The sequence below is a fragment of the Rana temporaria genome, chromosome 7, assembly GCF_905171775.1.
Source record: "Rana temporaria chromosome 7, aRanTem1.1, whole genome shotgun sequence".
Classification (NCBI taxonomy): domain Eukaryota; kingdom Metazoa; phylum Chordata; class Amphibia; order Anura; family Ranidae; genus Rana; species Rana temporaria.
Window position 1 is genome coordinate 99,833,579 of NC_053495.1, and position 12,593 is coordinate 99,846,171.

General features: G+C 42.5%; 1 protein-coding gene across 3 annotated transcripts in view; it reads right to left on the minus strand.

Annotated features, from left to right (window-relative positions):
* The window catches only part of PLA2G4A (phospholipase A2 group IVA), a 227,098-nt gene that overhangs the window by 110,842 nt on the left and 103,663 nt on the right, over window positions 1-12,593 (minus strand). For all 3 annotated transcript variants that reach the window (XM_040359755.1, XM_040359754.1, XM_040359753.1), the window contains 2 exons: window positions 11,591-11,735; window positions 4,468-4,604 (listed from right to left, as the gene is read on the minus strand). In XM_040359755.1, the coding sequence (XP_040215689.1) occupies window positions 4,468-4,604; window positions 11,591-11,735 (282 nt within the window). The remainder of the gene's footprint in view (window positions 1-4,467; window positions 4,605-11,590; window positions 11,736-12,593) is intronic.

The window sequence follows — 12,593 nt, forward strand, 5'->3', positions numbered from 1 at the left end:
CATATACCCAGTGAAGTGAATAGCTTAGATGATACACAGAGATGAAACAAATCTCCCTACACAAGTTTTACATGTATATCTTCTGTCTTCAGCTTTCTAGACTTTAGAAAGTGAACATTCTGTCAGAAATGTTACTTCCTGTTTCAGCAGTGGGAAGGGAGTTTGGGCATACACTGTGTGTGAGCCGATTGGAGGCAAGGCACCCCCCCCCCCAACTTGCAGAGCTGTGCCGTGAATAGACAGGCTCCCTGCTTATCTGACGCAAAGTTACCTCCTCGACACAAATTTCTAGCTGCTTTCATCTTCTGTGACAGAGAACTTGTCAAAAGTCATAATGCTGATAACAGAGGGACAGAGCAGCAGAAATACACAGGACTTGGGGCTTTGGAGAGAGATAGGTAAACACTACAGATATACAGTGCTTTGAAAAAGTATGCATACCCCTTGAAATTTTCCACATTTTGTCATGTTACAACCAAAAATGTAAATGTATTTTATTGGGATTTTACGTGGGGATGGGGTGTTCAGGGTGATATGCAGTGTACACATAGCATTTGGCTTTTAGGCTAAAAAGATACATTTTTGTCTCATTTGACCAAAATACCTTCTTCTACATGTTTGCCATGTCCCCCACATGGCTTCTCGCAAACAGCAAAGGGGACTTCTTATGGATTTCTTTCAACAATGGCTTTCTTCTTACCACTCCTCCATAAAGGCCAGATTTGTGGAGTGCACGATTAATAGTTGTCCTGTGGACAGATTCTCCCACTTGAGCTGTGGATCTCTGCAACTCCTCCAGAGTTACCTCTTGGCTGCTTCTCCGATTAATGCTCTCCTTGCCCGGCCTATCATTTTATGTGTACTGCCATGTCTTGTTAGGATTGCAGTTGTGCCATACTTATTCCATTTTCGACTGATGGATTGAACAGTGCTATGTGAGATGTTCAAAGCTTGGGATCATTTTTTATTACCTAACCCTGCTTTAAACTTCTCCACAACTTTATCTCTGATCTGTCTGGTGTGTTTGTTGGCCTTCATAATGCGATTTGTTCATCAAGGTTCTCTAACAAACCTCAGAGAGCTTCACCGAACAGCTGTTTTTATACCAAGATTAAATTACACACAGATGGACTCCATTTACCAATTACGAGACATCTGTAGGCAATTGGTTCAACTAGATTTTAGTTATGGGCATCAGTAACGGCCCGGGGGCTGAATACAAATGCATGCCACCATTTTCAGATATGCATTTATAAAAAAAAAATGAAAAACCATTTATGATTTCCCTTCCACAATTATGTGTCACTTTGTATTTGTCTATCACATAAAATACCCCCCCCCCAATTTTTTTTTTCAAGGGGTATGAATGCTTTTTCAAGGCACTGTATGTGCAATAGGCCAGATTTCATGAATGGGGTTTACATCCACTTTAACCTAGTTTCACATCCCTATGTTTTGTTCAGCGTTCTGTACAACTGAAACATAGATCAGAATATAGAGCAAGTTCATATGCCATAAAGGGCAGATCCTGTACAAAAGAGTGTTATTTAGGAGTGCTAGGGCAGCATGATGCATAAATACAGCACAGTGTATAGGGCAGGGGTGCCCAACCAGTGGCCCACGGAGCCCTCTGATGTGGCCCGCGACCTCCTGCTCTGGGATGTAATAAAATAGAATACTGTTATTAAAGTTACGTTTATTACTAAAATCACAGTGTATGTATGTATGTATATATATATATATATATACACACACACACACATATATATATACACACACACATATATATATATATATTATATATACACACACACACACACACACACATAATATTATATATATATATATATATATATATATATATATATATATATATATATATATATATATATATATATATATATATATATATATATATATATATATATATATATATATATATATATATGGGAATATATGTTCTGCAGTGGTTTCAATCTGATCCACAGGTGCAGAGTAGTGCACCTGCGGGTTACCTGCACTGAGCCATAGACTATTACCTGTGAGTTTTGTGTGCTTTCTGAAAGTGCACCACATCTATAGGATATAATAGAAGTCTATGGCAAAGTGCAGCTAACCTAAAGGAAAGCCACAGGCGCACTGTGCTGAACCCTTGGTGCGGGTAAACAGAGCATCAGTGTGAAAGCAGCCTTAGGCCCCCTTCACACAGTCAGTCCGACCCACTCGAGCCATCCATTCACCTCTAAGGAGTGGCAGATGTAAATGGACTTGTGTTTACAAACGCCTATCTCCAATCCAATCCGCAAAAAAAAGTAGAGTGGGCTGCCATCCAGCTGCTCTGCTCATTTTGGCCCGCGACCGGTTACCAAGTCGCTTAAGTGGCCCTTGATCTTCAAAAGGTTGGGCACCGCTTGTAAAAGCTTATTGACTGCAGGCAAAATAAACACCTTGTCTTTACTACCCCCAAGGAAAAGGCTACAAGATATCCATTTATCCATGGTAGTGACCAGCATTGCTGATCTATGAAAAAAATTGAATTCGTTACCTGGTAACTCCTTTTCTGGGAAGTCTTCCAGGGCAGCATCTGAGAAATAGGGCTACTCCCACAGGAAACAATGTCCACCATCATAAAAAGATTGAGGCCGGGTTCACACTGGTACGACAAACGCTCCGACAGTAGGAGCTACTGTCGCATGACATATGAAAATCAATGTTTCCCTATGAGAACCATCTTAACTGGTCCTACACAAGTCGGTCAGACTTTGAAAAAAGTTCCTGCACTACTTTGGTCCGACTTTGATCCTACTTCAGCCCATTGAATATCTTCGAAGTAGGAGCCTTGTCCTAACCATCCGACATTGTGATTACAGCAGCAGTAAAAGGAATTTATCTACACTGGGATTGTTTTGATTGGTCAAACAAACAAGTCAGACGATCACAAAGTCAGATCAAAGTAGTATCCTGTTCATGAAAGTCGAATGGATGTTGGACCAATGTAGGACTGATGTCGCAGAGCAAAAGTAGGATGAAAGTTGTATGACTGTCGTGTCGTACCAGTGTGAATCCGGCCTCATATTACTTTTCTTTTTGTTGCTATGAAGGTTAGCTGGAAGGGAGGGTATAATAATGCTCTGAGACCTGTGGAATGCCGAGGGGACTTTCGGTAGAAAGGCTGGGTCAGTCGAGAGGATTATGTTGTCTAACAGAATTGTACATTATGGTTCCAGGATTGACAGTGCCTGAACCTCGCTGACTCTTCCTGCTGATACAAATACCACCGGTTTTAGTGTTAATGTTTTGTCTGACAATAAGTCTATAGGCTCAAAGGGAGTGTAAAGTAACCCCTTCAATACTGCGGATAGGTCCCATGAGGGGAATTACTTAGTACTTGTGGGTTTTGATTTTTTTAACCGAGATGATAAATCGCTTTATGAGCACATCTTTTGCTAGCCTTACATCAGGGAAGGAGGATAGGGCTGCCCCCTGTACCTTTAAGGTGTTGTGCGATATATTCCTATCTGCGCCCTCTTGTAGAAAGTCTAAGAAGGACGGAATAATTCTTTCCCTTGCCCTTCTTTTTTCCCGAGCACCAATCTTCAAACTTTTTTAGAACCTTTTCGTATAATGCCCATGTGACTTTTTTTCTACTGGCTAAGATATTCACCACTTTGACAGGCGTTTGTTTTGTAACATTTCAGGAGCCAGGCTGAAAGCTTTAGTATATCGATGTTCGGGTGCCGGATTTGCCCCTGTGGGGGTTCTTAGGTTTACAAATAAACGGAATTACACTATGTTGGCTTGTTCTTGTCTATTTGTCTGAGTTGGAGCCTGCAGCATTATAGTATCTCCCTGGCTGATGACGAGTGCAGTATCCCATCTGATGTTGATTCCCTGCTTACTGCTTGGCTATTAACTTGCTCTGGTGAGTTTAAACCCCTGAGGAGGAGTGTGTTCTCACGAGGTGGACCAGGAATTTTCGGTGGAAGGTGCATGCTGTCTATTTTTTTAGGATCACCCATGGACACTGTTCTACATTTCTGCACTTGATTATCTATCCAAAACTGCCATTGTGGAGTTGGCCGCATAGTATTTACCAACATTAGCGCTGTTTTTGTATAGGACTGGCACAGTTGTACTGTTCTCTAGCAATTGTATACCTTTTTACTGGATTTCTCATTTATTTTAAACAGCAGCTTAGATTCTTATCCTTTTTTAAGCGATTATTTAAAGGGATTGTATTTTTATACATCCATTTTTATTTTTCATTATTGTCAATTTTTTTCCTCCATGTTAACACTTCATTGTGTTATCTGGTTTTTGAATAGCAACTTGTATTTTCATTGGCGCTGAGTGGTGTATTGAAGGCCTTTTATATACACTCTTGTTTTTCACATAATAATAATAATAATAATAATAATAATAATAATAATAATAATAATAATAATAATAAAAGTACATGCAATTTACCATGTAGATCCAGACAATCCAGCAACGTACGTTATACAGTCTAAGACCCCTGATTCAAACAGAGCTTTCATGACTCCAGAGAAGCCAACCATTGCACGGAATCCACCTCCAGAGCCTAAAACTGCAATAACAGGTACCTAAAAGATAATAACATTTGCCTCAAAACCCCAAAAATACAAACATCATGGAGATTGCCGTTTACCATATTTTTGCCCATTCACATTACATTATCTGCTGGCTATACATGGGGACAAATTTTTTGCACAATTATGGGGTCTCACTTTCATTAAAAAATTATATAGGCTTATCAATTTTCACTTCAGCATCACATAGTTAAAGTGGTCCTTTCCCATCTTTGACTAAAAATCACATCAGCTCTGTATGCCGATTTGAAAACATCTTACATTCGTTAGTTAAATCAGTTGTAAAGGTTTCATGTTTTTTTCCTAAATTAAACACGGTATACTTATCTGCTCTGTGTATTGCACAGGGCGGCTCCAAACCTCCACTTCTGGATTCCCTGCCGACGCTCTTGGCTCCTCCCGTGCTGTGTGCCACACGTACAGGCACGCTCCCAAGCCCTGCCGAGTCCAGATACACATACAACGTTGCTCAGCCCCACCTCCTGCTCTTTCCTCACAGGATTTGATTGAAAGCAGCAGGAGCCAATGGCCCTGCACCACTGCAAGCAGGCACAGTGCTGGATTGAGAGAGGGTTCAGGTAAGTATATAGGGAGTTGTGGGGGGGCATACTACAACTGGAAATTTCTACCTAATGCATTAAGGTAAAGACTTGTTTTTATTTAGTACCACTTTAAACTGTTTTGCTCTTACTTACAATTACTGCTTTTCCACTTCTTGGTGGAATAAAGGTACTGGTGATTTAACCAGGCCTTTACAGCTACATCCTGGGAAGTTCCTGTCACATGTCCCAGGTTGCAGAATCAAAGTTCTAGACAGAGTTTCAGGAAGTAAAGGGAAATGTATTTATCTGCCTTTAGTGAAAATGGCAAAGAATGCAAAGAATAAAAAGCATGCCCATTTAATGTGAAAGAAAATAAATAGAGAGACAGACTAACAGTTCCAAATAGTGCCTCAAAGGCAATCATAGGGAGATCATCCATTGTGCACTGAACATTGGATCATGGGCGTCCGCTCATAGGGTTAAGGGGGGGCGAGTGACCCCCCCTGGAATCGGCAAGGGTCTGCCATGCTTGCATCTGTAGCTGTGCTTACTCTCTCTGTGTTTGTGTGAGTCGGCTCCACAGCTATTGTAAGGTCAGTGTCACGGAGCTTACAGAGCTCTTTACTGACACCTCTGGCTGCTTCCTGTATGTGCACCCTCGTGTTTGCTTTGATGCCTGTAATGTATTTTCAAATGGACATGTGGAACCAGGACTTGGGAGAAGGAAGACCACCGTGACCTTACAAATGGGGACTGTGAGTACAAGTGAAGGGAGAAGGCTGTTTGTGTACAGGGGGGGGGGGGGGGGGGCTGACATATATACAGCTGAGTGCATACAGGTATGATCAGTGCCAGATATAGGAAAGATCATATCATCTGTCCTGTATACAGCTATATACACCCATCTTCCTTCCTATATTTTTCCATCAGCACTGACTGCAGATATACATCATCTGTCCTGTATATAGAGCTGTATATACCCACCTTCCTTCCTCTATATACCAATACCATCCACCCCTTCTATATACATATACTGTACACCCTCTGTATTGTACATTTGATCAGCACAGTGAGGCTGCATATCATGGGCACATGCCTGCGCTTTATGGGATAATGACTAAGCCCCTCCCCTTCATGACATTGTCAATGAAGCTGAGCATTGGTGACCACAAAATTATGCCCCCCCCCCCCCTGGAAAAATTTCAGCGGACGCCCATGCATTGGATGCACCTTCTAAATGAAGACAGGCCATTTCTAGAGAGGGAAATTCACATTAGGAAGTACCATTAGGTTTATTTAGTGGAACATGCATTGCATAAGAGTCAGAAAATACACCCAAAATATCTATAGTTTTAAACTATTTAGGTAATCCACTGTAGCCAATTCAGAATGCTTTGGGTAAACTACAACCACTCACCATACCAGTGGTGTAACTAGAACCTTTAGGGCCCAGATGCAAGAAACCATGAAGGGCCCCCCTAACCCCCCAGACAGTGCTCTTTTCTCCGAGCCCGGTGGCGGAACAACAGGACCCGGTTGCAAGTGGGTGGCTGTATATAAAAGGAACAAATTTCTCCATTTCCCCCTGCTTCTCTTTCTCTCCCTCTCGCAGGCATTCAGCGGCTGCAGGAGGAAAATGGAGAGATTGGTTCCTCTATGCCAGTATTTCTCAATATTTTTCCAGCCAGGGCACCCTTGAAGTATACCCCTAGGTGAATGGGGCTGCACTGAAACCACCCTGCAACTGTGTGCATTGCATGCAGTTGCAGCATAGTGATGATGCATTTAAGGGGTTAAAACAGGCGGTCAGGAGGCAACATATTGCATCTTTACTGGCTGTCAAATGCCTCTGAAAAGCGATCTGAGCATGGATCACTTTTCAGCGGAACAGCATTTTTTTGCTGGTACTATGAACAAGCAAAAAAAAAATCGGTTCTGATTGTACATATATAGGGGGGTCATGTAAACACACATACATATACACATATACACACACTTATATAAAAACCAGTAGGAGCTGGTGTTCAAAATTTTTGGTGGGGCGCAAGCAAACTGAAAAATTATTTAAAAAAAAACAATTGCAGCCACTGTGCCCATCAACTACAGCCACTGTGCCCAACAAAACACAGCCTGTGTGCCCAACAAAACGCAGCCACTGTGCCCAACAAAACGCAGCCACTGTGCCCATCAAAACGCAGCCACTGTGCCCAAATGTAGCAACTGTGCCCATCAACCGCAGTCACTGTGCCCTCAAACGCAGCCACTGTGCCCATCAACCACAGCCACTGTGTCCTCAAACGCAGCCACTGTGCCCATCAAACGCAGCCACTGTGCCCATCAAACGCAGCCACTGTGCCCATCAAACGCAGCCACTGTGCCCATCAAACGCAGCCACTGTGCCCATCAAACGCAGCCACTGTGCCCATCAAACGCAGCCACTGTGCCCATCAAACGCAGCCACTGTGCCCATCAAACGCAGCCACTGTGCCCATCAAACGCAGCCACTGTGCCCATCAACCGCAGCCACTGTGCCCATCAACCGCAGCCACTGTGCCCATCAACCGCAGCCACTGTGCCCATCAACCGCAGCCACTGTGCCCATCAACCGCAGCCACTGTGCCCATCAACCGCAGCCACTGTGCCCTCAACCGCAGCTACTGTGCCCTCAACCGCAGCCACTGTGCCCTCAACCGCAGCCACTGTGCCCTCAACCGCAGCCACTGTGCCCCTGAAATGTAGCCACATATGCACAATGCACATGAACACACACACATGCATACATACATGCACATGAACACACACATGCATACATACATGCACATGAACACACACACACACACACACATATGCAAACACACATATAAACACACATGCAGTAGATAAAAAAAGGCAGCTCTTTACCTTAGCTCTTCCTGCCGGGTACTGCACTGTAGGGGGAGACAAAGAGCACAGCACACGCGGCTTTCGCTTTGTAATCAATGTGATGAGCTCCCCGCACACATTGTCGATTACAGTTCGGCTTAGGATCGGGGAGCTCATCTCCGCTCCTCCTATCGATGCACTCTATACAGGGGGCCCTTGAGGGCCCCCTGTAGTAAGGGGCCCGGTCGCAATTGCGACCTCAGCGACCCCTATAATTCCGCCACTGCACCATACTATTTTATACTCTGCAACTTCCTCTATTGTTTAAGGCCTCTTTCACACTGGGGCGGGATTTGCCGCGGGATTCGGTTTCCCATTGTTTTAAAAGGGAAGGAGCGGTGAAGGAGCGGTATACACGCCGCTCCTCTCACCGCTCCAAAGATGCTGCTGGCAGGAGATTTTTTTCTCTCCCGCCAGCACATCGCCTCAGTGTGAAAGCCCTCGGGCTCTCACATTGAGTATGCAATGCAGGAGTTTTTCAGGCAGTATATTTTTAGCGATGTACCGCCTGAAAAACTCCTCAGTGTGAAAGGGGTCTAAAAAGGCCCCACAATTCATTAGCGGGGGTGAGAATAATAAGGCTGTTACAAGAACATTCACAGCAAGGCAGTCTTAGGCAGTGTTATGGCTTGCGTTTTAGAAAACGAAATTTCCATAAAGTAAATTGTAACCGTTCTTTAGGTTCAACAGCTTAGTTTCCAATTTGAGTTGTCAATCTACCTAAACGTTTTTTTTTATTTTTTTTATTGGCGACACAATTTGTATTTCTTGGGGACAAAGTCTTTTCTAAAGTTTCAGGTCTCCAGGAGTGAGATATACCTATCATAGTTCCTTTAAGCACCAGGGAGGACCTATTCACCTTTCAGTTGTTCCCATTTCTTTTTTTTCGTATTCTCCAGAGCAAAAAATAAATAAAAAAATTCAACAGCAAAAGTGCTGCAATGACAGTGGCAGAGCAACTCAGAGTTCTCTACAAATATAAGAAAAAATGTTTCCGTGTTTGGAAGACGTTGAGTAATTTAACAGTATCAGTTTGGGTAGGGTAGACTGAGTTTTTAATTATCCCTTTGGTATACCACTCTAGAGTTCAGTGCTGTGAACATTAAAATGGAGATGAGAAATATGAAACCAGTCCAGTCTCTATAATCTCATTAATACAGTTACCATCAATAATCTGATTAATCTTTGGCCATACATTATACAATTTTCCATTTTACCAAACCATGCAATATGAGGTCAAACCTAAAAACACTTTCAAATCATATGCAATTAGGCAGGCCCTTGCACTACATAGTTGAAGGTAAGCCTAAGGAAAATTGAAAAGAAAATTGTATAATGTATGGCCAGCTAAAAAAAATTTTGGTCAAATGAGAACTTGAATTTCACAGCATAACCAGTATTTATATTTTGCACCATATTTCTGTTTTAAGCATTTTGCATCAACCTAAAGAAAAAACATATGAGATGGCATGGAAAATGTTCAAGGTGGGTGACAGTAAGGCCCCATGCACACGGGACGCCGGTGCAAACTCTGCTAAACACGCGTCTTTAACCTCCCTGGCGATATGATTCTTTCAGAAAAAAGATGCTGAAAGCGGTACCATTATTTTGGTGTTTTATACTGTAGGCCTGTAATTCTTAGGAAACACTCACTTAAATCTGACCAAACAAGCGTCTAGTAGGCATCCCGGGTATGACATTTTTTTTAAAAACAAAATTATAAATTCTAATATAATAAATAATTATAACAAATAATAATATAATTCTAATAAAAAGTATTCAATAATGTAATCAACTCAAAATCACTGAAATTTGCTCAGTTGCAGAATTGTCGCTGTCATTTTTTTTTTTATGACGAATTTCCCCACAAATCGCTATCGCACAATTCTGCAAGTGATTATAATTTATTATCGCTGTTTTCTAGCTGATCTAAAACCATTTTTGACATAAAGGGACACTTTTGGTTGCTATGGACAATCTACAGTTTACAGGCAGAAAGAACAGTTTTTATTATATAAAAGAACATGTAGGGCACTGGGCAGACTACTAGGGACAAAGGGGGTGTGTATTTTTTTACATACAGTACTGTAATCTATAAGATTACATTATACTGTATGTAATGTGTTTGTTTACGTTTTTGAATTTGGTGCCGTTCTCCGCTCCCGTGCGTTGTAACGTCGCAGGGAACGGAGATCGGCGGCACAGGAGGACGCTGTGTGAATCGAGCGAGGTCCCGCTCGCTCACACAGCGCGGTGGCATCGCTGGATCCAGGGACAAGGTAAGTAACTTTGTCTGCTGGTATGAAAATCTCACCCCGAGTCAGACTCGGGAATACCGCCAGGGGGGTTAAAGGCTAAAACCAGCATTTAAAAACACCAGTTTTGCCGCGAATTTCGCAGCGTTTTACCGCATTTGCGTTTATAAGCGTTTAGTTAAGAAACATCATAAGACCACCCCTAAGCTAAAAAAACTGTATTTTTAACCATTTCAGCCATTTTGTGAGACCAGAGTGAGTAGAAGCTGAGAGAGCAGCAGTGTACTTGTATTTAGCGTGTCACTTGCCACATCACCTGCCACAAGCTGCAGATTGTCCACTTGTCACGTCACCTGCCACAAGTTGTGAATTGTCCCACTTGCCACATTACCTGGCCACAAGTTGTGAATTGTCCACTTGTCACATCACCTGGCCACATCATCTGCCACGTCACCTGGCCACAAGTTGTGGATTGTCCACTGGCCACGTCACCTGCCACAAGTTGTGGATTGTCCACTTGCCACTTCACATGGCCACAAGTTGTGGATTGTCCACTGGCCACGTCACCTAGCCACAAGTTGTGGATTGTCCACTGGCCACATCACCTGGCCACAAGTTGTAAAATATACACTTGCCACGTCACCTGGTCACATCACCTGCCACAAGTTGTGGAGTGTCCACTTGTCACGTCACTTGCCACAAGTTGTGGGTTGTCCACAATGCAATGCAGGCAATTACAGGTTTTTTTTTTATGTTTTTTTAATGGTTTTTCATCATTTGCCATCATTTTTGAGATTTCTAATGTAAAAAAAAATAGGTCACCTTTAAAAACCTATAAAACCCCTATAAACGAAATCGTGGCAAAACGCCGGTACTGCGTTTTGCCGCATTTAGCGTCTGAAACGTGGAAACTTTCGCGTCTGAACCCATTTTTTTGCTTCTGAAAAAACAAGGATAAAACGCAACTGCCGAACAACGCTGAAAAACGTGACTGTGTGCATGGACACATAGGATAACATTGAATGTGTTCAGAGGCAGTTGAAAAAGCTGTCTAACTGCCTCTGAACACGCGTTTACCAGCATTTACCGGCGTCTCGCGTGCATGGGGCCTAACAAACAACAAATGCCCCAAGAAGCTTTCGAATTTTTGTTCACAAATATAATATTAGTAAAATTATTGTAGAACTGTACTATAGAAATGACTGAAAAAACACAGCACAGGTAAAAAGCTACAACCTAAAAAAACAAAAAAAAAACATACATCTCTTGAAGCTGAATGCAGGTCTTTGCTTTTTTCAGGTCCCAAAAGTTTCTTAATTCCATTGATGACTGTGTTCTTTCTTTTTTGCCGGTAAAGTTTTTCTTGATCACACAAAGCCATGCTGAATCGCAGATCAGTGGATGAGCTTGTGGGGAAAAATATATACACAGTGTTGATATGGTTAATTTACAAGTACTGTACAAATTAATTAATTTGCTTTTAGGCTTATTTTTGTTGCCATTACTACAGAGTTCTAAGTCAGGCTAAAATCAGTAAGAATACAACATTATGAGAATTACAAACAATAGGAAAAAGCATTGATTTGCTTATGGCTCTTTTCACAGGGGTGCCTCCGCTATGCGGAATCTGCTTGCTCAGTGGGGATCTCTCTGCTGATCTCCACTGAGCAGGTGGATGACAGGTCCGTGTTCGATCCGCTATGCAGAGCAGACAGGACACAGTTCCCCTCTCCTCTATGGGGCACATGGAAATGGTTTGTTTCAATCCGATGTGATCTGATCCACCGGCCGGAAGGAAAATAGGACCTCCATTCGTCTGTTTTTGGTGGACAGGATCTGATCAGGTGACGGCAGGCGTCAGCGCATATATGCTGTCCGCAGACATCCACTGCTCCATAGAGCAAAATTTAGTGTCTGATGAGGTCCGCCTGTCAGTTTTTAGGACAGCCCGTGTGAAAAATGCTTGAAATCTACAAACTACAATTAACTTGATGCTAAAATATGGCTAATTTCCATCAAATTTCTGCCTAATAGAAGGCACCACATATTGCATCTTTCAAATTCTTACTATTTGCTGCTGTGAGTTTTGCAATCAGGCCACACTTGGCCAATAGATGCAGGAACTTTGGGCCAGATCCACAGCCAGCGCCGCAAATTAAGTTACTCAAAACTTATGTCATTTAAGTTACGGCGCCCTAAGTTGGTGTCGTAATTGCCGTATCCACATCGCATTTGCGCACAAAATTGCACTTGCGTAACTTAAA